This window comes from Ogataea parapolymorpha, chromosome VI (assembly GCF_000187245.1).
Source record: "Ogataea parapolymorpha DL-1 chromosome VI, whole genome shotgun sequence".
Taxonomy (NCBI): Eukaryota; Fungi; Ascomycota; class Pichiomycetes; order Pichiales; family Pichiaceae; genus Ogataea; species Ogataea parapolymorpha.
Window position 1 is genome coordinate 768,487 of NC_027861.1, and position 22,740 is coordinate 791,226.

At 43.2% G+C, this 22,740-nt stretch overlaps 19 protein-coding genes across 19 annotated transcripts; 9 read left to right on the top strand and 10 right to left on the bottom strand.

Moving 5' to 3' along the window:
• Nucleotides 1-89: 89 nt before the first annotated feature.
• HPODL_01554 (putative transferase CAF17, mitochondrial) lies at nt 90-1,466 on the top strand (the record flags this gene model as incomplete). The annotated part of the gene is made up of 1 exon (XM_014078065.1): nt 90-1,466. The coding sequence occupies one exon, from the start codon at nt 90-92 to the stop codon at nt 1,464-1,466; it is 1,377 nt and encodes a 458-aa protein (XP_013933540.1).
• Nucleotides 1,467-1,486: 20 nt separating this feature from the next.
• Nucleotides 1,487-1,768, bottom strand: HPODL_01555 (uncharacterized protein; the record flags this gene model as incomplete). The annotated part of the gene is made up of 1 exon (XM_014078066.1): nt 1,487-1,768. The coding sequence occupies one exon, from the start codon at nt 1,766-1,768 to the stop codon at nt 1,487-1,489; it is 282 nt and encodes a 93-aa protein (XP_013933541.1).
• Nucleotides 1,769-2,020: 252 nt separating this feature from the next.
• On the top strand, nt 2,021-3,037 carry HPODL_01556 (uncharacterized protein; the record flags this gene model as incomplete). The annotated part of the gene is made up of 1 exon (XM_014078067.1): nt 2,021-3,037. One exon carries the CDS (start codon nt 2,021-2,023, stop codon nt 3,035-3,037), a length of 1,017 nt encoding a protein of 338 aa, XP_013933542.1.
• Nucleotides 3,038-3,039: 2 nt separating this feature from the next.
• HPODL_01557 (mannan polymerase II complex MNN11 subunit) lies at nt 3,040-4,335 on the bottom strand (the record flags this gene model as incomplete). Its single annotated transcript, XM_014078068.1, has 1 exon — nt 3,040-4,335. The coding sequence occupies one exon, from the start codon at nt 4,333-4,335 to the stop codon at nt 3,040-3,042; it is 1,296 nt and encodes a 431-aa protein (XP_013933543.1).
• A 128-nt stretch (nt 4,336-4,463) lies between these two features.
• On the top strand, nt 4,464-4,871 carry HPODL_01558 (uncharacterized protein; the record flags this gene model as incomplete). The annotated part of the gene is made up of 2 exons (XM_014078069.1): nt 4,464-4,493; nt 4,530-4,871. 2 exons carry the CDS (start codon nt 4,464-4,466, stop codon nt 4,869-4,871), a joined length of 372 nt encoding a protein of 123 aa, XP_013933544.1.
• Nucleotides 4,872-4,896: 25 nt separating this feature from the next.
• Nucleotides 4,897-5,751, bottom strand: HPODL_01559 (Autophagy-related protein 27; the record flags this gene model as incomplete). Its single annotated transcript, XM_014078070.1, has 1 exon — nt 4,897-5,751. One exon carries the CDS (start codon nt 5,749-5,751, stop codon nt 4,897-4,899), a length of 855 nt encoding a protein of 284 aa, XP_013933545.1.
• Nucleotides 5,752-5,987: 236 nt separating this feature from the next.
• HPODL_01560 (60S ribosomal protein L17-B) lies at nt 5,988-6,545 on the top strand (the record flags this gene model as incomplete). Its single annotated transcript, XM_014078071.1, has 1 exon — nt 5,988-6,545. One exon carries the CDS (start codon nt 5,988-5,990, stop codon nt 6,543-6,545), a length of 558 nt encoding a protein of 185 aa, XP_013933546.1.
• A 45-nt stretch (nt 6,546-6,590) lies between these two features.
• On the bottom strand, nt 6,591-7,565 carry HPODL_01561 (uncharacterized protein; the record flags this gene model as incomplete). The annotated part of the gene is made up of 1 exon (XM_014078072.1): nt 6,591-7,565. One exon carries the CDS (start codon nt 7,563-7,565, stop codon nt 6,591-6,593), a length of 975 nt encoding a protein of 324 aa, XP_013933547.1.
• Nucleotides 7,566-7,950: 385 nt separating this feature from the next.
• On the top strand, nt 7,951-10,701 carry HPODL_01562 (uncharacterized protein; the record flags this gene model as incomplete). Its single annotated transcript, XM_014078073.1, has 1 exon — nt 7,951-10,701. One exon carries the CDS (start codon nt 7,951-7,953, stop codon nt 10,699-10,701), a length of 2,751 nt encoding a protein of 916 aa, XP_013933548.1.
• Nucleotide 10,702: 1 nt separating this feature from the next.
• Nucleotides 10,703-11,632, bottom strand: HPODL_01563 (putative palmitoyl-protein hydrolase; the record flags this gene model as incomplete). The annotated part of the gene is made up of 1 exon (XM_014078074.1): nt 10,703-11,632. One exon carries the CDS (start codon nt 11,630-11,632, stop codon nt 10,703-10,705), a length of 930 nt encoding a protein of 309 aa, XP_013933549.1.
• A 143-nt stretch (nt 11,633-11,775) lies between these two features.
• On the top strand, nt 11,776-12,627 carry HPODL_01564 (Ribosome biogenesis protein UTP30; the record flags this gene model as incomplete). Its single annotated transcript, XM_014078075.1, has 1 exon — nt 11,776-12,627. The coding sequence occupies one exon, from the start codon at nt 11,776-11,778 to the stop codon at nt 12,625-12,627; it is 852 nt and encodes a 283-aa protein (XP_013933550.1).
• Nucleotides 12,628-12,695: 68 nt separating this feature from the next.
• On the top strand, nt 12,696-13,955 carry HPODL_01565 (mannosyltransferase KTR2; the record flags this gene model as incomplete). The annotated part of the gene is made up of 1 exon (XM_014078076.1): nt 12,696-13,955. One exon carries the CDS (start codon nt 12,696-12,698, stop codon nt 13,953-13,955), a length of 1,260 nt encoding a protein of 419 aa, XP_013933551.1.
• A 28-nt stretch (nt 13,956-13,983) lies between these two features.
• Nucleotides 13,984-14,553, bottom strand: HPODL_01566 (RNA polymerase II subunit B32; the record flags this gene model as incomplete). The annotated part of the gene is made up of 1 exon (XM_014078077.1): nt 13,984-14,553. One exon carries the CDS (start codon nt 14,551-14,553, stop codon nt 13,984-13,986), a length of 570 nt encoding a protein of 189 aa, XP_013933552.1.
• Nucleotides 14,554-14,738: 185 nt separating this feature from the next.
• HPODL_01567 (Mitochondrial import inner membrane translocase subunit TIM17) lies at nt 14,739-15,227 on the bottom strand (the record flags this gene model as incomplete). Its single annotated transcript, XM_014078078.1, has 1 exon — nt 14,739-15,227. One exon carries the CDS (start codon nt 15,225-15,227, stop codon nt 14,739-14,741), a length of 489 nt encoding a protein of 162 aa, XP_013933553.1.
• A 124-nt stretch (nt 15,228-15,351) lies between these two features.
• HPODL_01568 (Serine-threonine protein kinase that is part of a glucose-sensing system) lies at nt 15,352-17,565 on the bottom strand (the record flags this gene model as incomplete). The annotated part of the gene is made up of 1 exon (XM_014078079.1): nt 15,352-17,565. The coding sequence occupies one exon, from the start codon at nt 17,563-17,565 to the stop codon at nt 15,352-15,354; it is 2,214 nt and encodes a 737-aa protein (XP_013933554.1).
• A 306-nt stretch (nt 17,566-17,871) lies between these two features.
• HPODL_01569 (uncharacterized protein) lies at nt 17,872-19,532 on the bottom strand (the record flags this gene model as incomplete). Its single annotated transcript, XM_014078080.1, has 2 exons — nt 17,872-19,061; nt 19,100-19,532. The coding sequence occupies 2 exons, from the start codon at nt 19,530-19,532 to the stop codon at nt 17,872-17,874; spliced, it is 1,623 nt and encodes a 540-aa protein (XP_013933555.1).
• Nucleotides 19,533-19,910: 378 nt separating this feature from the next.
• Nucleotides 19,911-20,660, top strand: HPODL_01570 (5-formyltetrahydrofolate cyclo-ligase; the record flags this gene model as incomplete). Its single annotated transcript, XM_014078081.1, has 1 exon — nt 19,911-20,660. One exon carries the CDS (start codon nt 19,911-19,913, stop codon nt 20,658-20,660), a length of 750 nt encoding a protein of 249 aa, XP_013933556.1.
• A 55-nt stretch (nt 20,661-20,715) lies between these two features.
• Nucleotides 20,716-21,653, top strand: HPODL_01571 (uncharacterized protein; the record flags this gene model as incomplete). The annotated part of the gene is made up of 3 exons (XM_014078082.1): nt 20,716-20,760; nt 20,816-20,840; nt 20,872-21,653. 3 exons carry the CDS (start codon nt 20,716-20,718, stop codon nt 21,651-21,653), a joined length of 852 nt encoding a protein of 283 aa, XP_013933557.1.
• Nucleotides 21,654-21,695: 42 nt separating this feature from the next.
• HPODL_01572 (Casein kinase II subunit alpha) lies at nt 21,696-22,685 on the bottom strand (the record flags this gene model as incomplete). Its single annotated transcript, XM_014078083.1, has 1 exon — nt 21,696-22,685. The coding sequence occupies one exon, from the start codon at nt 22,683-22,685 to the stop codon at nt 21,696-21,698; it is 990 nt and encodes a 329-aa protein (XP_013933558.1).
• Between the last annotated feature and the right edge of the window lie 55 nt (nt 22,686-22,740).

Here is a 22,740-nt window from a genome sequence, read left to right on the forward strand (position 1 = left end):
GCCGTTGTTGAGTTTACGTGAGCTGCAAATATCGATTACTAATTAACGAGCTTTATGTCTAATATTTGTAAAAATATATTTATGTTATCATGAGACGCTTTTCGACGTTCCTCAGTTTGCGGGCAATTCCGCCACGAGGACTTGTCAAACTTAATAGAAAGCTGCTTGAGATCAAGGGTCCAGACTCCGCCAAGTTCTTGAATGGACTGCTGACGACTAAGATGCTTCCCACTTTTGAGAAAAAGAACCTGACCACGATATCTGCCAGTGATCTACAAGCATTAGAGAACTCCAAAATGCTCGGACTCACCGACGAACAGATGCAGACCGAGAATTGGGGCATTCTTCACGAGGACGAGACCTACGACCCAGATGTCCCAGAAAGACTGGGCATCAGGAGGGACGGACGGTATTCCATGCTTCTGAACTCTAAGGGACGAGTTCTGTCCGATTTATTTGTCTATCCAACTCCCTATACCCCAAACAACGGCCCCAAGTACTTGCTTGAGATGGCACCAAAGAATTTCGGTCAAATCCAGATGATGCTCAAGCTGCACAAACTTCGAGCAAAGATCGATATTTCGGTTGCAAATTATAACTCGTGGTTTTATTACGACCACTCCGAGGAATTCGACGAGTTTTACGACTTATTGCAGTCCGAGTATCTCAATAATAGAAACTCCAAGAGTGTGGAAGCCGCTTCTACGTGGAGCAAGTATTTACAAGATAGGCTTGTTAATGAGGAGATACTGACGGAGGCGGATGCCTCGCAATTACAAGGATTTGCGATCGACGACCGTGCGCCATGTTTTGGGCTCAAATTCGTTCTTCCCCCAGAAAGCCAGCTCCAAAACCTAGAGGATATCAAAGTGGGGCACGAAGTTTATGATACCTTACGCACTTTGGTTGGAATTTCAGAAATTTCCGACTTCAAGTCCGAAACACTGCCCTTCGAAAATAACCTCGATTACATGAATGGAATCAATTACAATAAGGGATGCTATGTAGGTCAAGAGCTCACTATCAGAACGTTTCATTCGGGCGTCATTAGAAAACGAGTCATGCCGATACAACTGTTCAGAGTTGGAGAGCCCGTGAGCGAGGAATTAAAATTGGCAGACGAAGACCTGGGTCTGGGCCAGTATACGGACCTGCAGCTGATCAACACGTCCAAGAAAAACCAAGACGCCGAGCCTCAGTCTTCAAACCCGTTTGGATCGAAGATGCGCAGAGACAAAAAAGTTGGAGAGATTATCAGAGTGCAGAATAATATTGGCCTGGCCGTTGTATATGTGGCCGAGATCAGTCGTGACAACGCGCCTGGTAATAACGAATTCCCTATAGTATCAAGGAGTTCGTCAGAGGTCGCTGGTAAGTTTATTGCCAAGGTTCATATACCTGAATGGTGGCCCCTAGAAGAGCTGGAGGAGGAGGAGGAGGAAGAGGAAAAAGAACACGACGATTAAGTAACATGTATAATGCAATATTATTCTTTCAGATCATCTGGAACCTCTATGCCGCGTTCTTTTGCAATCTGTAGTAGTCTTTGATTGTCCACACGAAGCTGTCGGATATAGTTGGAAGTCTTGGACAGAACTGCGTATTCTGACCTATTCTCTGACTCTGTCAAATCCGGCACTACCTTCACCAAACTGTCAAATGTTGATCTGATTTGTTCTCGTCGCTTATTTTCGGACCTGATGTGATGCTGTTTTTTCTCTTCTTCGCTCAGTTGTTTGTATGCTGTTCGTTTATCAGAAGAGGTCATGATATAAACCTTGTCAAATCTAAAATCTCAACTTTGGTTGTCTGCTTATGTCAGCAGCGGTGCCGGTGCTCACGGGGGGACGACAATCTCTGAATGAAACGTATGAACGGCCTGGTAGACCAAAGCGACGCACTTTGTTCCAGGGATCTGCTTATCGTGTTCACATCTCCCGCAGTGTGTTCTAAACCCTGATTCAAATTCTTGCACCTTTGCACCTTTATATTATTTTCCTATATTTATTTAGAGCACTTTATGGCTATCCTAGTCCCCTCCATAACGTGGACGTACGCGACAGTCCTATATTTGAGCGTCACAACTATCTTGTCATTGCTTACCTCAATCATCCGCCTGCAGACTTACAATGCTGTCAAATCACAAAATCCGGAAATCTCCTTTTCAGAGATCGTGGTTCCGGTTCTTCAGTTAGTGCCGAGCAGGGTGTGGTACTATCCTTGGACTTTGTTGACAGAAAGTTTTGTGGAGACATCTGTGTTCAAGTTTTTGATTGCCGTCGCAGTGTTCTACTTTGGCATCAATTATTTGGAAAAGCACTGGAACCTCAACAACGAGAATAAGATATTTTCTGAGACGGTATACTACATCACCATAGTCACAGCGGCAACCAATGTGAGCACAGTCCTCCTTGAGCTGCTATTTCACATATTGTCATTTCAGTCTGCGAAGCTTACAGAGCCGGTGAACCACGGCGTTTACTCTCTTATAATGAGTTTCGTGGTGGTACTCAAACAACTGTCTCCTGAGCACAATCTTAAAATATTTAAAACAGTGTCTATTCGTCTGAGGCAGTTACCGTTTATTCTACTTTGTGCGTCAGTTATTGTTTCTCTTATTTTAAGGTCGTTGGTGCCAGTTGTGCCTATGTTTAATAATTTCTATGTCAGCTGGGTTTATTTGCGCTATTATCAAATTAACACACTTAGCGATCTGCTTCCTTCCAACAATACCCGTTCGATGGTGAGAGGAGACGCGTCGGATACTTTTGCATTCGTTCAGTTCTTTCCTGCTGGTTTGCACAAGGTGCTGAAACCATTGTGCCGAGCATGCTACCACACCTCTGCACTGCTAGGAATTATAAGACCGTTCAATGATGACGATATCGAGTCCGGAAACTTGAGGACAATCAAACGACTCAATACACAGACAACAACAGTCACTCGCGAGATTGCAGACAGAAGAAGACAGATAGCTCTCCAGGTGCTGGGAGAGCGAGTGAATGCAAATCCGTCAGGAAATGGTCAAGGGGTCTGATCTCATTTTGCAGCCTGCTGCTTCTTCCAGTAGGAATCCAATACCAACTCACATGTATGATGGACATCGCAGCCTTTGAAATTGACAACAAAGTCGTCTTCTTGATAAAATGAAGTATCGTCGGCTTCATCCGCGGTATTGGAGCTATGCAATGAAGCTATCGTCCGACCAGGAATTATGGCGGACTTACTCAAGATAACCGGGTGCCACTGGAGAATATGCATCAAGGCATCCTTGTCGTCTCCAGCAAAACTTGGATATTTTCTCATCAGTGGATCGGTCCAGAATTCCAAAAATCCTTTACCATATATGTCATTTTTCAAAATAAACGAATCTGTGTTAAGTCCGTCTTTGGTTTGTGTGATCACGAAGCGAACGTCTTCGGCATTGGTTTTCTTGTAAGTCTTAATGGCACCATTAGGTGGCACTATTGGTTGGTCTCTCAAAATGATCGGCTCAAGCGATTTCGGTTCCAGAAGGTAGGAATAGAGCTCAATGTCGTGTCTCATAATGTAGGCGTTTTCGTCCAGATACCAGAAGTATTTTGCTTGAGGGAATGCGTGCATAGCAGCTCTGAGAATGAACAACTTGGCCCATTTGCGGTCGTTGTGGAACTCTTGTAGAGTTGGAATGAACTCCTGAATCCATCTAACGTACACTCCATAGCCGTTCGCATGAGCGTAGTCAACTCTATTTTGAACAACCTTGGTCAGGTGGCCTTGCTCGAATTGCTCAAAGTCAACTCCAGTGACAATCACAATTTCAGGTGATTTTCTGCTGCCTGAAGGTCTGAAAACCTTACGACCATGCTCTTTGAATGCTTTTCGAGACTGATCCAGTGGGTTCTCTGAGTTAGATTTGTCCTTGATCTCATTAAGATCGTTGAGGTCGTCATCATCAGAATAGTAATACAACTTCTCCTGAGGATTATCAGGGCTGACTTTGGATTTGAATAATCTGTCCAAGGTCAGCTCCCTTAGCAGTGGAGCGTGTTCAATAGGTGGAAAAATATAATTGGAATTCACAATTATCTCGTGCTTATAAAGACCGTGGTTTTTCTGCAGCGTCTGAAGAGCTTCCTGGTTGGTCAGATGATTAAAATTATGTCCTTTTCCCGATGAAAAGAACGCTCGGCGTATGATGTAGTTGAAAGTAATGAAAGTTAGAATTGCATAGAGAATCGTCTTTTTGGACCTGTAATCATTGAATCGTCCTCTCAAAGATGCAGGTATAGGTAGAAGAGGCTTGTTTTTGCCCTTGGGCCTCAAATCTGACCTTTTGGGGATTCCTAGATGCATTTGAAGGAGCAAGGTTTATCAGTGATTTGTTTAAATTTAATACTGTACTATAATTTTGGAGCCTTTGGGCACATAACCAAGAGAAATAAAATCGAAATATTCAAGGATCACTTGCAGACTAAAGAAAAATGTCTGTTCCTCCAGAAGCTCTCCAAAAGGTATGTTAAGAATGCCACTGATGCGCTGACATATAGCTCCTTGTGGAGATGGATACCCAACTGAAAGAAAAAAAGGAAGAATTGAGCATCACAAATCTCAGCTTGTCGCGGTTGGCTCAACAAAATAAGGTTCTCGAATTACAGATCCAGGAGATTACAAACTCGGGCAACGCAAATGTGTGGGAAAGCTGTGGAAAAACGTTTTTGACGACCAAGTCTGAGGACTACATCTCTAAGCTGAAACAGCAAATCAATGACAATAAAGACTCCATCAATAGCCTGGGAAAAAAACAAAATTACCTCGAGACAACGGTGAAGACTACTTATGATAACATGCGCCAGCTTCTAGGGCCCGAGACTACCTCCAAATCTGCATAGCGAGTTGCATTTGTTTATATATACATTACACTGCGCTGTACCCTCCTCTGCTCCCGCTGGTGAACAGTTTGTTTGCTATCTCGCGCAAAAATTCGGGCAACTTTGTCAATGTCTCCACGATTGACTCGACCAGCTCGTTCAGAAACTCGTGTGAACTGCCCACTCTGTTTGTGTTGATCCATGCCTGTGCTATTATATAAGAGGCCATCACTATGACCAGAAGGATGAAGAGCCAGGTGAAGACGCCCCACGAATTGGAGTCATCGTTTTTTGGAGCCTTGTTCTTTCCATCTTTTGGAGGCGTCTCGTCGGATTTGCAGGCGCTGGCCGTTTCATATTGAAGTGACACGGTGGAATAATCGAATTTGACCAACTTGAGACCTTCTGCATTATCTTCAGACGCGCACACAAACTCAATTTCAGCATCCAATGTGTATGCTCCCCAATTAGCGCCACGGAGGTTGACAATAAAAGAGCTTGTGTTGACATCGAATTGTGGTGTCAACTTGTTTGAAAATGAGAACACCTCAGTGATTACTGGATCGCGATTGGGAAGCGAAATCTCGGTCAATCCACATAGCTGAGAATCCTTTGGGCATTCTGAAGGAAAAGTGTCATCTTTGAAAGATCCAGAACCAGAGTCGGTTATCTTCAGGTACCAGGTTATTTTCTTTGTAGATGGAGGAGTCTCTTCTGTCCTGCTGACCAAATGGGAGCCAATCAGCTCCTTCATTCTCGGATAGGCGGAAAAATGCTCATCTGAGATATCTATTGCCATGCTGAACCTGGCCAGCAGTAATAATAGCGGAGTAATAAGATGAAGCATGTCAAGAGATTCTGTATGTGTGTAATTGATATTGAATATCTTTTTTAAAATCATACACCTCTGCACCGCAAGATCAACAAGAGGATACTATGGCGGGCTCGGGCTCGTGTGGAGCCCACGACGTATTTTTTTTGCTCGTATCTAAGTTCGGATTTTTTTAAACAGCCCTAATCACGTGAGTTCTAGGCGGGTTTTTTCTGACCGCCCCGGATTTTTCAGGCCGTGCAAGGAAAATTTTACTTTGGATACAAAAAAAAGACAACTTCAACTGGTCTACACACAGAAAAAAAATGGCTAGATACGCAGCAACACCAGCTAACCCAGCCAAGTCCGCCTCTGCTAGAGGATCGTACCTGAGAGTGTCATTCAAGAACACCAGAGAAACCGCTCAGGCTATCAAGGGCTGGAAGCTCGAGAAAGCTAAACAATACTTGGACCAAGTTTTGGACCACAAGAGAGCCATTCCATTCAGAAGATTCAACGGATCTATTGGTAGAACTGCTCAGGGTAAAGAGTTTGGTGTTACCAAGGCAAGATGGCCTGTCAAGAGTGTCAAATTCATCCAAAGCCTTCTTGAAAACGCTGAATCTAATGCCGAAGCCAAGGGCCTCGACGTCACGAAACTTGTCATTTCTAACATCCAAGTGAACCAGGCTCCAAAGCAAAGAAGAAGAACCTTCAGAGCCCACGGTAGAATTAACGCTTACCAATCTTCTCCATCCCACATCGAGCTCATCTTGACCGAAGAGGAGGAGGCTGTTGAAAAGGCTAAGGATGAGAAGAAGGTCAGATTGAACTCTAGACAAAAGGGAAGACTTCTTTCTCAAAAGAGATTGACTGCTGCTTAGGTAGTTAGATATTTCAATATACTAATTGAGAGTTGACGAGATTAACTATGTAACATCCGTTTTTATTTTCTTGCGCGGCAGACTATCGGTGCTGCTTTCCCATTCCACAGACTCCAGCCCTTTGCCAGATTCCAGCTGACTCTTTAAACGCTCGTATTGCATGATGAACCGTGGTCGAGTCACCACTTCGAATTGGATGAATTTGTAAAGATCCGGGTTGTCAGATTGGGATCGCAGACCTTTGAATAGGTCCACGATATCGCCAACGGACACCTTAGAACAGTGTATGTTGTCTTCCTCAATGGTCAGATCGCCAAGACTGCTGCATTTGAGAATTAATTCGCGTTCCTCTTTGAACCGATGCTTGGCTTTGAGACGAGAGAAAAACAGTTCGAGACTTAGCTCAAATATATCTTCGCCGAAGAGAACGGTGAGGTCTTTGAAGTCAGCCTCTTCCGGAACACTAGGTTGAACCAGTTTGTAAACTTCTGTCCCCAAATCAATGTAAATAGGCACCTCATATGACAACCCATTTGGCTCCGTTACCACTTCACTGGGATCTTCTTCTGGTGCGTCCTGGTTCTCCTCAATCGTGCCTACCTGTTCGGGGTCTTCGTGGACCTCTTCTCCAGCCAGCTCTTCGTCTGTCAGACCAACTTCTTCATCTCCCTCTTCATCCTCTTCCTCTTCGTCGTTGTCCTCCTCTTCATTAACCCCCAATTCTGGCTCCTCAATTGGCTGTGTCTCGGGCTCCTGCTCCAATTCCTCTTTTTCTTCTTCTTCTAGCTCTACATGGTCGCTTTCATATTCGAGCTCGCTTTCCCCGTCCTCAGTGTATTCAGTTCTCTCGTCAACAAGCTCTTGCCCTCGCGTCGCCACGTCTGCCGCGTTTGGCTTTTCGGTGTCGTCGTCCAGCAACGAGCCCACACTCTCTAATTCTACATCTTCATCTTCAACACTCACCTGTTTTTTCGGTTCTAGCTGGGCCTCTTCCCGAGTTTCAAGAACCTCAATATCCATTGCAATAAAAGATAAATAATTTTTTGGTAAATTATTTAGATTGATAATGGTTACAATATGATGAATTGTAACCAGCTTCCCTGACTGCTTCATAAGGTTATAATCATGTGCCACAATGAATCCTTGGCCTATGACAAAGATGCTGGGCTTACTGATGCTAAATTGTATAATTAAAAATCATAAGTAATTGAACCTGTTACCTGGTTTTTATAACGACCAGACGATCAGATACCCGGATAAGCAGGAAAAACAGAGTTGCATTCAACACCCGGATTGTCAAACAAAGCTCATCCGGAAGACACGATTAGCTTGTTGTTTCATGGCCTCTTCGATCACACCGCACACCTAAAAAAAAGGGAAATAGGGATTGTGTATATTCTACGTCATGAAAGATATAAGGGATTTACTGATAGCCAAAAGTGCCGAGAAGCTTGTGAGGGAGACGAGCCAACAGCTTAGTCAGCCCTCTTCTCCAACACACGAGGACCTTTTTGAGTGCACGAAAGCAAAACCAATCTCAAACTTGAGCACCTTTGGAGTGGGAGACAAATATGCTTCTATATTCAAGTTCAGTCAATTCAACAAAATGCAAACAAGTGCCTTTCCCATGATATTCCAAGATTCAGACAACTGTGTGGTTACAAGTCCAACTGGATCAGGAAAGACCGTGCTATTTGAACTAGCGATTATCAGAGCATTGAAAGAAAATAGCAAAGCCAAGATCTTGTACCTCGCCCCATTGAAAGCATTATGCAATGAGAGAATCTCAGACTGGTCCCATAAATTTGCAAGATTCAACATATCAGTTGGATTGCTCACAGGAGACTCAGACACGAGAGAGGTTCAGAGGGCAAGGACTTGTAATATCGTTATCTCAACTCCAGAAAAATGGGACTCGTTTACTCGACAAAACAAGGACCGGAAAGAATCTTTGTTACCGTTAAGCTTGCTTCTACTAGATGAGATACACACAATAAAGGAGAAAAGAGGTGCAAATTTGGAGGCTGTCGTCACTCGGATGAAATACCTGTATCCCAATATTCGGATCATAGCATTATCTGCCACCGTCCCCAACATTGATGATATTTCCAAGTGGCTTCGAAAACCAGAAAAACTTGCAGCCACTACGCTAAGGTTCAATGAATCGTACCGGTCCGTCAAGTTGACTAAGACCGTTCTAGGCTTTAACAGAAAATCCACAACAAACGAGTTCCAATTTGAAGCGTTTCTCACATCAAAACTTTTAGCCATCATCCAGAATTATGGGAATAAAAAACCTGTTCTTGTCTTCTGTGCTACACGAAAAAGCACCATAATGACTGCAAAAGCGCTGAGTACAAAACTGGGATCTTACTTTCCACAAAAACCTCCTATTACTGATCGATTGCAACCACAACTACTTGATCTGATCAACAACGGAGTCGCTTATCACCATGGGGGATTGTCCTCCGAGGAGAGAAGGGTGATCGAAAATGGGTTTCTTTCAGGAAAAATCAGTGTTATCTGTTGTACATCAACATTGGCAGCAGGGGTCAACTTGCCAGCATATTTAGTCGTTATCAAAGGCACGAAAACGTGGATCAATGGAAGCTTACAAGAATATTCGGATTTGGAGGTTTTGCAAATGATTGGAAGGGCTGGAAGACCCCAATTTGAGAGTCAAGGAGCCTGTGTCATCATGACTCAGTCAGCCGAAAAAGCGAAATATGAAAAACTTATCCATGGCACTGAAGAAGTAGAAAGCTCTTTACCACACAAATTGAGCGAGATACTCCTCAAAGAGGTGGCTTCAGGTCAAATTAGTGATTCTCAAAGTGCAAACGATTGGGTGAAAACCACGTTTTTTTATCAGCGGTATCTTGTTAGTCCATACTCATACGCTGCCGTGGTGAAACCAGTAATATACAAGAAACCTAGCCATTGCTTAGAATTTCTCTTACAAAAAAGGATGAAAGAATTATGGGATGGGGGCTTGATTACTATACAGCAGGGCAAATTTGTTTGCTCATGTTATGGCGATACGATGTTGAGAAACTGTCTATCGCTGGACACTATGAAATACCTCCTGAAGTCAAAGAATATTGAGCAGGACAAATGTCTGGACTTCTTGTGTCAGACCCCTGAATTTGGGAATGTTGAGTACCGATCCTTGGAAAAAACCCTTTTTCGCAAAATCAATCAGAGTCAATTGATTAGATACAGACTTGAAGGCGAAATTGAGGCTGTATGGCAAAAAGTGCACTTGGTTGTGCAATTCGAGCTCGGTCGTTTGGACTACCCAACTCATCCCAGCTTCAAAAATCTTTTATTCAATTTCAACTATGATAAGGCAAAGGTCTTGAGGCAAATGTCAAATGTTATAAACGCTGGGATATCAATTTTTGAAAGAAAGGCAGATACAACTAGCCTTAGATCCATGTTGTATTTGGGAAGGTGTTTAAGTGCGAAAGCCTGGGAAAACACCGCATTAGAACTGACTCAAATAGAAGGGATTGGTAAAGCGGGCGCAAGAAAACTCGAAGCCGGCAATATTCACTCTATCAAAGAAGCAGTGCAACTCTCTAAAGAGAGCTTCCACCAATTCGGAATCAAGAACAGTGCCACGATATACGATCAGTTGAGATTATTTCCCCAAATTCACCTAAAAGCTCGAATTATCAAGAATGCCTCAGCTAGTGATCTTTTGAACATAGCGATAGTGATAACTACACCAATCGAATATATTCCAAATTACGACAGCTCAGAGTGTACAATACTGATTAATGCTAGAAATACAAAGGAGCTCATCAAATTTATGAAAATTCCGCTGCGCCAAACGAGCGGCCACATGGAAATTAACCTGGAAATGGATGCTCGATTGAATAAGGAGATTGTTATTTATGCAGATTTCACCGATAAAGTCGGATCAGGGACGGAGGTATCTTTATCTTCTTTGCAATCAATCGACGAAAGCGATTTCTCAGATGAAGAAGACGTAGAATTGATGCTAATTGAAAGAGAGAAGCGAAAATATGAGGAGCAGGCTCAAACAGATGCTAAACGACGGCGAGAATATTCTCTGGAAATGACTGAGGAAGGCGTGTTCACTGAAATAGAACGAGAAAACTCTTCGATGTCAAGTATCACACTTGAGTAATCTAATGAAAATATTTCTTAGCGATGAATCTCAAGTGGCCTTCATCAATTTTCATATGGGAATCGCTAATTGTCAGGAAATCTATTTTGTTTTGTTCGTAAAGTGTTCTGATGCCAATGAGGTCGTCCTGGAAAGAGCTTGTTTCGTTGAAAGGAATGATCTCACCAGAATCTGGATCTAGGTCACAAAACCACGCAGTTTCTTTTGGAACTAACATATCATCCTTCGAAAACATCACCATAACCAGCTTTTCAAGCTTTGTGAAGTTGTTAACATAATCAGTATCTCTAATGAATTCGTTATTGACAAATTTGAGGAATGCTGAGTTTTCAAGATATTTCTCAAAGTTGTACACATCTCTGAAATATTGTGCTTGAACAACAGAATTTTGTACCTTTTCGTTGTAAATTTGCTTTTTGAGAATGCTGTTCCTCCGTTTACAAAGCCAGTTACCTTCCGGACAAGGGGGAAGGTCAGTGACACCATTATGTGGCGAGCCATAAGTTATAAGTGTCTTAATCGGTAAACCACAAAGCTCCATTGCAGAACGAAGAAATAGTCCACCTTGCGAAAACCCCACCGCATTAAAGCCATTTTCCAGTTCTGGAATAGAGTTAAGCTGATCGCAAACGCCTCTAATTTGGGTGTTAAGGTCTCCTAAAATAGAGAGCTTCTGATCTTTCGTCTCATCAACGTCAAGATATACTGAATGAACAAACACGTTAGGGATCTCGTCTTCAAGTATCGTTTTGACAGCCTGCATTCCCGTTGAATTATACGTATCTCCCATACCATGCCAAATCACTACACTGGTAGGATTTGAGTCCAAACAGCTAGCAGGTCCTTCTCTAGAAGAGTGTTCCTGAGAAATCTCCACAGAAACTGCTGTTGAAATGGTCAACAGCTCTTTTAAATAGCCAAAGATGTACATATTGGAAAACCAAAGAACACCAGTTCGAAATGAAGCGACCTTTATGTGATGTAACGAATCCTGTAAAAATAATTTTTTTTTTGAAGGGTGCATTCGGTTATTTGAAACAATAAACTAAAAAAAAGATTTAAAAAAATCTTGTTATGGATTCTAATTCGAGCCACAGCGACTGGAACCTAGCAGTTCTAAATGATGAACTCAGATCTCGAGCAATACGATCCTTGAAGGCTTTGAAGGCACATTTGGAGTCACAAGGTGATCATCACGAAGCTATCTACCTTATCATTGACACCAAGACACCAACTTCTTCTGATTTAGACCTGGTTCCTAGAATCATTCCATTACCTCACGCCAAAGACTCTTACGAAAACCTGAAAATTATGCTTATAACCAAGGATCCGGTCACCACTTATAGGACTCCTTTGGAGCAAAAAGGCGCTCCTACAGAAGATGTGTTTGGGGAAATAGTGAGCATGAAAAAGTTCAAACAGTTTGCATCTAACCCAAAACAGATCAAGAAACTATACTATGAGTATGATTTATTACTCGCTGACCACAGAGTGTACCGATTACTTCCGTCGCTAATTGGAAGGTCCCTGTTTTTCAAGAACAATAAAAAGCTACCTTTAATGATCCAAATGGCTAAACCTTCGCCAGATGCCCAATTGGTAAAATCTAAGAAGTCTACAAAGATGAAGGATGAGAGGGTGGAGCCAGATTACGTGCTACGCCAATTGAAGAAGATTGCCAAAAGCACCACATTCGTCCCCTCCACGGGAACCTGTTTATCTATAGTGATCGGCTATAGTGACTTCAAATTGCGCCAACTAATCGAGAATATGGATGCTATTCTCGAATATTTGACATCGCCAAAATTCAAGCCTGTAGGAGGTGTGATAAAGAAGGGGTTGGCAGGAATCGAAGATCTCCATCTGAAGACCAGCGAGAGTGTAAGCTTACCAGTGATGGAGAAAAAGAAAAACGAGGCAGTGTAAAATTCAGGAGAATATCAGTATACTTTTTTTTCAGACTTGGCATTTAGGATTGGTTGATCATACCAATCATGGCTATCTCGAGAGGCCTGGTCGCCTTTATAATACTAATATCCTTTTTTGCACAGATATGGAATTCTCGAGTCAGGTCGAAAGTGAACTTGAATGAAATATACTCGCATTCGCTAGAGATCGTGGCTAAGCGTGACAATTCTCATTTGATGGACCTCGAATTGGCTAAGCTCAAACCTGCTTCCAACTCATATGTGCGTGAGCTCTTTCCCAAACCAATCTCTGAAACTCCCCAATTAGAGAATGCTACCATTTTAATGCTATGTCGAAACTGGGAACTTCCTGGAGTCCTCAAATCAATGAGATCTTTGGAGGATCGATTCAACAAGGATTACCATTACACCTGGACATTTCTGAACGACAAGCCATTCACAGAGAGATTCAAGGAAGCCACTACATTCATGGCTAGCGGAAAGACTCAATATGGATTAATATCGCCTGAAGATTGGGATGCTCCTTCGTTCATAAATGTGACCAAGTGGGAAGAGTGTTTGCAGGATTTTGAAGACCGCAACGTGATTTATGGCGGGTCCAAGTCATATAGAAACATGTGCCATTTCAACTCAGGATATTTTTATAAACAACCATTGGTGCTACAGTACGACTACTATTTCAGAGTGGAACCCGATGTCGAGTATTTCTGCGACTTTCAAATGGACCCTTTCCGTTTGTTTCGTGAAAATGGAAAGAAGTACGGGTTTGTGATTTCTCTGATTGAGTACGAAGACACTATACCTACTCTATGGGAGGCCGTGGAGGATTTTATGAATGCGAATCCAGATATGATACATCCGGACTCCATGTTAGATTTCTTGACCGACGACAAACCGATTGGAGCAGAGTACCTCGTCGTGGAACATAATTCTTCGTACAATCTGTGCCATTTTTGGTCCAATTTTGAGATTGGAGACCTCAACTTCTTCCGTTCTAAAGAATACGAAACTTATTTCAAGTTTCTAAGCCAAACCGGAGGCTTCTACTATGAGCGCTGGGGAGATGCACCTGTGCACTCGATTGCAGCCGCGTTGCTTCTCAACCGGTCAGAAATACACCATTTTGAGGACATTGGCTACACCCACGTTCCCTTTGCGACGTGCCCGGAATCTCAAATGCTGCGCATTGGAAAACGATGTATATGTGCGGACTCAACGAAAACCGATAACATCAACTTGGTCCCGCATAGCTGCCTGCCACGCTTCTGGAGATACGCTGGGAAAAGATTCCTGAGAGAATACTACCATCCGGAAGATTACCAATAACTAAAATACATTTTGCATAAACCGTCATTCACGAGTAATTAGCCTCTAATCTGTTCAATTCGTCCAGAATTCTCTGCAGGTCCACCTCATCCTTTTTCTCGTTCAAACTCGGTATAAGAGTCACTGCCTCGTCAATGTCTTCGCATGCGAGGGACCCTAGCTGGGCAGCCTCGAAGGGGTGTAGCACGCTGTTTTCGGAGCTCTTTAGAAGTGCTTCCACAGCAGTACACGTCTCTGCATCTTTAAACCGTGCAAATGTAGACAAGTAATCCAAAGTCTTGCGTAAAACCTCATTTGCACCTGGGGCGGTGGCCATTCTAGCTAAGGTCTCGTCATCCGGATTCTCTGTTGCAAGACCCAAATCCTGACCGCCCAGTTTCTGAACCATGGCCATTCTTTCTTGAAGCGCTGCTCTGATCAAAATACGGGCCTCAGAAACATTTAAGGCAACAAGCTTAGTCTCGTTGCCGTAGTTGTCAATTTGCTCCAGTTGGAATTCAGGGCCCAGTTTCAGCTCAGCTGCATTCTCCTCATCCTCTTGAAGAGCAGACCGCGCCCTTCTTCTTCTGCTGGCGACGGTGGATGTGGAAATATTCATGATAATCTATCAACAAGTCTGATTTTTCAAAAAAATATATCCACATAAAATTCGTACACCGATGGTCGTGGAAAGTCTACAGCATGCTTGTCAAGATATCATCATATTCACTATAAATACAAGGCGAAAATGCAGTCATACCACGTCTCAGCTGCTTGCAACGGTTGAATTGCTCATTAGGTTGTCTATGCTCCCAGTGGAGCCGGGCCACCCTGCTGCTCAGGAAGCGGCATGGCCACTGGTTTGTTGGCCCAGGCCATGTATCTTTGGAACATCATTCCAACACCCTCAAACACGGCAAGAACACAGGCACACGTGACAGCACTGTTGAAAGTATGTTTAGGACCTCCTCTGATGGCGAGCGAGCCACCGACGCAGAATCCCGCAAGAATGGCGTTCCAGGCATCCTCTCTTTTTCTGATGGCCTTGATCGAGCAGTCGTAGAATGAGAACAAACCACCCCAGGTTCCGAAATTACCTCCCACAACAGGAGCTCTGGCTTTGATAGCAGAGATGGCTCCTATTCTTCTCTCTCCATATGGAGAGTTTCTAAAACCTTTGATTCCGTGCCAAATGGATCCACCAATAGCACCCATGGAAAAGGCTCCTCCAAAGTCGCTGAGAATCACAATCGGACATGGATCTCTGGAATGATCGGCTTCTGGAGTAGACATATTGTACTTAGTTGGTTAATAGTGAAATAAAATTTTTCCATGTATGCTTGTCGAACACCGATCCATATCGCCGCGCCGATCGACGCAAAAATCGCATTAGAAGTAATACAGATCTAACTATTATTTAGATGTTGCCAAAACTCTTAGAACGTTGTCTCCTCACAGTATCAAGAGAAGAAGTGCTACCAGAACCACTTGGAAGGCCTATAGTTTTAGATGGTGGATTCCAAAATCCATCAAATGGCTGTTCCGTGATGAACGGATGCAGTATTGCTTCGTGAGGTGTCCATCTTTCCAACGGATTCAAATTCAGTATTCCATGGAGGAAATGCGACAGACACTTGCGGTTCATCATTTCCTTATCAATCATTTGCTGAGTCATGTTCTTTTTTGGCAGCTGGTAGTTCATGATTATATCTTCCAAATATCTTTGCTTGAAATACTCTTTTCCCGGGGTTTCCTTCACATTGTTCTCCTTTGAATATTGCTCCATACTCTTAAGTTGATAAGTGTGCTTTCCATTAGGGAGCTCTATCTTGTTCATGAAGTTCATCGAGTTTTTTCCCATATCTATCATCCAAGTAGGTGGCATGCCCATCATTTGTATGATGCGATAGAGCTGGTTATACTCGGATGATCCAGGGAATAGTGGTAAGCCGAGAAAGAGTTCTGCGACTATGCATCCAAATGACCACATATCAACTGAGCTGGAGTACGATAACCCCAATAGAACTTCTGGAGACCTGTAGAACCGGGATTGAATGTAGGTATAGAATATTTGTCGTTCGTGGCATGCAGAGCCAAAATCAATCACCTTCAAGTCTGGTCTGTCGAGAGAAACAAGAGAGATGTTTTCCGGCTTCAAATCACAATGAATAAGTTTTGCATCCTTGAGTACGGCCAATGCATCGAGCAGCTGAACGGAAAACTTCCGTATTAATTTGATGGTAAGTCCATTGAACTGATTTTGCCGTATCAGGTCGTATAAATTAGAAGAGAGAAGTTCAAACACCAAACACAAATGGTTCTTGTGCATGAACTTGTCTTGTAGCCTTAAAAAGTGATGCTTGTCATGGGGATCAATTTTCGAGTTGAGATGTTCCAAAATGCTTGCTTCGGTCAAAGATTGGTTCAAATAAACCGGTGTGGATTTGACAACCTTCACGGCAACAATTTCTTGCGTCTTGAGGTTTTGGCATTTCACCACCTGGCCAAATGTTCCCTGCCCAAGCAAATCCAATACCATGTACTTCCTGTTTTCCTCGGTACCCAAAATATCGTTCACATATAGAATATAATCGTTGTCCTCGTTGTCGTTTCCATTATTTGATTTAGGATGGCTCGGTTTCGTCAGCACTCTTCTTGGATTTTTAGACGACTTGTAGTCAAATTCCGGCCTGCACATCGAGTATGTTACAGAGATAGAGGTTGTCAGAGCCTTGAGCGGTGACACAAAAGTTGTTGATGACGAGGCTCTTCTGTATTTCGGTTTTGCGTTGGTTACTGGTCTCAGGTCCGAAAGAGACTGAATTCGATGGAACCTCGGAGCGGGACTATGAGGACGTTGAAGTTCTCCGAGAGTTTCAAAGCCCTTGGCATACATTGGCAATGCGCTTTTGGGGACTTGTTCATGATTCGAGAAATAATTCGCCGCCACAGACTGTCTTCTGTAAAACTCACCAGGACCAAACTGCGCATTCTGGTTGTAGGTGTCTTGAGGAAGGGGGGCGTTAATTCGCAGAGGAGGTATAATTTGCGATGCATCCTGAAACGTGGAAGATTCGTATGTTGTCGGAAGTCCCTGAGGAGCACCTTTTACTGGTGTTTGCATCAAAAGAGGTGAATAATTATCATCGCAGCCCAAATGCGTGTTTATAGGAGCTAACCGGGGGTTGGATTTTTGATTAAACCAGGGATTTCTAAACTGATTCAAGGTGTTAGTCTCACTTTGATGTCTTTTGAGCGCCTGGTTGATATCCACGTCTGATATCCTATACTGACGTGGGGTTAAGCTGGCCTGAGGGACCTGGCTTGTTGAGTTGTATGAGCCCAAATTAGGGGCCAGAGACGACAAAGACGGAAGCCTTTGGTGGGAAGCAGAAATCCTTGATCCTAATCGGGGACTTTCGTTAGGAGTTGATACCATGGAAACTGCCGAGCTGGAAGAGGTCTCGGACTGTTGCGAATTGGGCAACGTCATCTGCTGGAGGCCAGTAAGCACATGCTGTTGAGTATCTATGTTTTGTTGTTGCAAATGTTCTGCGGCAGAGAGCTGGAAGTTCTGTTTAAAGAGGTTTTGTGCCTCTATAGCAGGCTCGTGGTTCGTCTGCTGATCCATATAATTCAACGAAACTCAACTCTTGAGCAAGCGAAACAACACAGAAGAAACGGCACACTTCAGTAATGCGACAGATGTTGACACAGTCCAGAATAATGTACCCACTTTTGTTACTTGCCAAAATGATGAGTCTTGCCTTTCTGTATTGCGCTGATGAATCTATCAAAAACTTAAAAAAGCCGCAGTTTTGAATGACAGAGTTCACGAGATAAAAATATATTAAGGTTACGGAGCTTTAATTATGGTACGGTATCTCAGAAACGAGAGACGGATTCTTTTGCAGTGTTCGTTGAAATAGAACAGCAACTAATCCGAAGCTTTGACTCCGCTAATTCTCGCGAGTTTCGAAGAAGCTCTGAGTCTAGCTCCAAAGAAGTAGAAGACGTAGACCAGCACCACCACCAGCAGAGAAATGAAGGCCAAAGTAGCCATAGCCCATTGTGCAGACATATCCTCAAACATGGCAATACCAGCGTGAGCCAAAGCAGCAGCAATGGAGAATGAAGGAATGGTGAATGCAGCAATACCAGAGTTGCTCAACCCTGCCTCCGAGTAACTGTCGATGATATAGTTCAACATAGCGAGCCACAACAATGGATCGGCGATGGCCAGAACAAATCCAGCCACGATGGGCGACCAGTAGTTGACGCTTCCATCACAGGTGAAGGCGAACCAAAAGAGCGAAATCGGGAATCCCCAAACAGTGACCAGAGAAATCAAGAATCTGGCTTCTGGTCTCGGAACACCGCCGTTCTTCTTTCTGTCACGGCTAAATAGCCATGTCTGGATTGGCACAAGACAAACCACGCAAGCAGCACCCACAACGAAGTTCAGGTAAGTCACCTCAGCTCCCATGTATGACAGATTGTTGTTGTAGACGAAAACGGTGAAGATACCATCCAGGTACAGGAAAAGCAAACCATAGGCAAAACCGTTGAATAGACCAAGGAAGATGATGATAGGCTCGGTGACCATCATTTTCAAGGCCATGACAAACACGAACTTTATCTCATTGATTGCGCTGACCTTTTCAACCACGATGGTGGTATTTGGATCCTTTGGATCGGTAACTTCGTTCAGGAAATCTTGTTCCTTGCCAGTCAGTGAGTTGAAGAAGTATTTGAGCTCTCTGATGATGACAGGCGGCACGTCTTTACCTTCAACAGCCATTCTTTCTGGAATCACAATTCTTGGCAACGTTTCTGGAACAAACATCAAGCCAACAAAAAAGGCAGCGCCAATGATGATGTTGATAAGGAACACCCATTTGTATCCCAAGCTTGTATTTTCACCGATGGCTTCTCCAACAACACCTCCAATGGATGGACCGGTGTTGGCAGAGAAAACAAACAGCGCCATTGGTTGGGAGGCCATATCCGAGTTTCCAAACAGATCTCCAATGGTACCAGCAACGTTGGACAGAGCAGTGGAGCCGCAAAGTCCAATGATAAACATGAAAATGGCAAGCATTGGCATGTTTCTAGGATAAGCACAGCCTGAAATGTTAGTAAAACCGAGACAAACACAAACTTACCAAAGTTGAAGATAACATAAAGAAGGGTCGAAAACACATAAACCCATTTTCTACCTCCAATATCTGAAAGTGGACCCAGAAATGCTGGTCCTATGGCAGTGCCCAAAATGAACATCGATTGGCCCAGGGCAGAAACTTGTGTGCTGACACCAAATCTTTCCTGCACCAAAAACTCAATAGCAACGTAACTTGTCGAGGTCAAAGTCACGTACGTTTGCAGGGTGCAGTATATGATGGTGATAAGGTACTTCTGCCAGACAGGCCAGTTGAAAGGATGGTATGGATTGTCCAGGGTGAACAAAACAGAGGCTTCAACTGGGTCCTCTGTGATGTTCCCCAGTTCCAATCTTTTTTGTGCAGAGGTGACAGGAGTAACATGCTTTTCTGGCTCGGGGCCAGCAGTCTTCTCTTCTGACGACTCGCGGGAGAACATTGTGAGTCGATTTTATTTGCGACGTTAAAATTTTTTATAAAGCAGCCCGATAAGACTTATAGTGTACCAACCAAAACAAGACGGGCTTGCTTTGAGGCAGACATATATCAGATTGATAAGAGTCATCGCTTAATTCCTGTGGGATTGAGGCGTGATAAGAACCAGCAGCCAAAGCAGATACCAGGAACTGCCATAGAACACCCCACAGATCAAGGGTATTGAACCATCTACTTTTCAGGGTTCCGAAAGCTGGCCCGGAGCGGACTTTTTTATATGCGGAAGGTGGCTTGGCTATCTTGGTACACGGCACCAAAAACAATGCACCGTTAAATCGGATTAATAAATTTGACTCTTGCAGTCCAGGCGCGAAAAATTGGAATGTCTTCGCACAAGTCAGATGTTCGGTCCAATGTTTGGGCCCAGCTAATCAAGGTCGCCCGTCCGGACTCGAGGTTCCATTTCAACTTTGCCGAGTTTATTGCGGATTTCGAGGGCTCTTCTGAGGCCACCTCCAGATTCAAAAGAGAGCCCTCATACAGTGAATCCAAGGTGCTCTTCATCACCCCAGACAATTGTCTTGAAGAGCTCAGGTATGAGGCCCTTAAAGATGGTAAAACTGTGCTCATGACAACATACGGCATCTATAGAGGCTTTTGGATACTTGACCCAAGCGAAATCGATCCGCAAAGATACGAGTATGCTTCAACCCTAGATGGTATGGAGAAGGTAGGCAAACAGGTGACGTTGAGACAACTGATGGACATGAAACTTCATGTAGATGTGATGATCACGGGAACTGGTGCAATTAACAAAAAAGGTATTAGATTTGGCAAAGGACACGGGTTTTTTGATTGTGAATGGGCGATGTTGTATACTATTGGTTGCATCAGCAAATCCACCCCGGCAGTTGCGTTTGTGCATGATTGTCAGCTTTTGGAACAAGAGCTTCAGCCAGAGATTTTTGACACTGTCTGCGACATTGTTGTCACGAACACGCAGACTATAAAAGTGAACCCGGTTCCTAAGCCATACTGCGGAATCCTATGGGATTTACTAGACCCACAGATGTATGAATCTATTCCGCCATTGCAGGAACTCAAGGCTATGAATCTTTCTGTTCCAAATTAAAAAACAAAAATCCCTATTCATTTTCCCCCTTATAATTATATCCCTTTTGTCAATAATGAAACAATTAATTGTGAATAACGACGAATTGGATCTTGCACTGGTAAGTTAATCTCTTCCGGTTACTAACCCGGGCCTTTTGTATTGTGAGAAACAAGAATAGCTCAAAGCTAGCTTTGAAGGGTAAGTGGAATCATCTGGACTCTAACAAAAGACTACGTCTGGTCATTAAAGCAGAAACTGAGAAACTGTTCCAACAAACCCGTTAAAAGACTTGCATACTATCCTGCTATTGTAATAGATGACAAGTACAGAGATATTGCCGACAAGCTCGGCATTTCTTTCAATGGAAGAATTACAAATAACAAACCCCTGAGCTCTTTAAAAGGATCAGAAATGAAGGGTATAATCGAGCTTCTACAATTTTTCATTGAAACAGACCACTCAGCGACATTTGAAACCCAAAGGCATATTGTAAAGTACATTGGGTTGTCTACTTTACGGTTTGACTCACATGTCCAGCAGGGACGACTATTGAGCTTACTTCAAAATCTCTTTGTTTCTACGGCCACAACGAAAAATGCAAACTTTCATTACACAATGCTAATTAACACGTATTTCCATCTTGCAAAACACTACAAAACAAAGCTAAATTTGCGCATTTACAGTCTGATGGATTTGATTCAAGACATAATAATGGCTGCCCATGGGATCAACTTAGTTAAAGATAGATCCAGATATGCAGAACTTATATCAGACTACAGATTCAAGCCAAGTCTTAGAGTGGACGAAGCAATCGAACTCTCAAAGCAGCAGTTGCAACTTCTCCTCTACTATTTGATGAAACTTCTAAACACAGTCATCCAATTGCTGGACAATTTTGCAAAACGAAAATTAAAACCTAGGTTTACTCCGAGAAGGCAAAAACTACAGGCATTCTTGATCTTGAACAGAAACATCGAGCTGCTCCAGCTACTCAAACAATGCAAAATATAGGTCATACCTCGTCATGCAATATATTAAGTAACGTGTCCATAATCAAACACGTCTTATTGAGTCCCTAACGGGATCAAAATATGGGTGCATCATACTCTCTTTCGCAGTTAGTCTTTCATTATGATCGTATCGCAAAATCTTGTCGATGAAATCCAGGTACTCATCGCTCACCAAGTGCTGATTGTTCTGATTGACGTAACGAATCCACTGGCGTTTCATATAGTGTCCCAAATCTTCGTATTGAGGGCCTAACGTCAAATTGTATTTTTCCAAGTATGCGTACAAGCCATCAGTTCCCAAAACACGCGCAATCTGAACTAACTGATCCGTATTGGACTTTCCGTGAAAAAACGGTTCTTTTTGGAATACGACAGAAGCCAATGTTGCACCAAAAGACCATATATCCAATGAGTAATCGTACAGCTTGAAATCCACTAGTAATTCGGGTCCTTTGAAGTATCTCGAAGCGACCCTGACATTGTATTCCTGTCCAGCATGGTAGAATTCTGCCAAACCCCAATCGATTAGCCGGAGTTTTTTCTGGCGATGGTCTATCATAATATTGTGGGGTTTTACATCCCTATGCATTATACCCATTGAATGAGCATAATCCAAAGCCTCCAGTACCTGATACATATAATATCGGATTTCTAAGTCTGTCAGCTGCGGATAAAGCACACGGAACTCAAGGTTTTCCACATGCTCGAATATGAGGGCTGATGTTTTGGAGTTCGAATCCCGCACGACGTCCAGAAGCTGAATTATTTGAGGTCCGCCGGACAAATTTTGAAGAATTTTGATCTCTCTTTTGATTTTCTTCCGCTTTACAGGCTTTAAGACTTTAATGACAACCTTGAGGCCGTTCGGAAGCTGATATCCTTCGAAAACTTCACTGTATTTGCCTCTACCTATCTTCTTTGTCACCTCGTATCTCGATTGCGAGCCCCATGATATAGACAGATTCTCATAATTCCAGTAGGACTTGGGCTTTTTGTCGTTCACGTCAGCGTACACTCGTGCAATACTGGTCATCAAATCACAATAACTCTCGCAAGATTTTTGCCTACTAAAATTGCGTACTAAAATT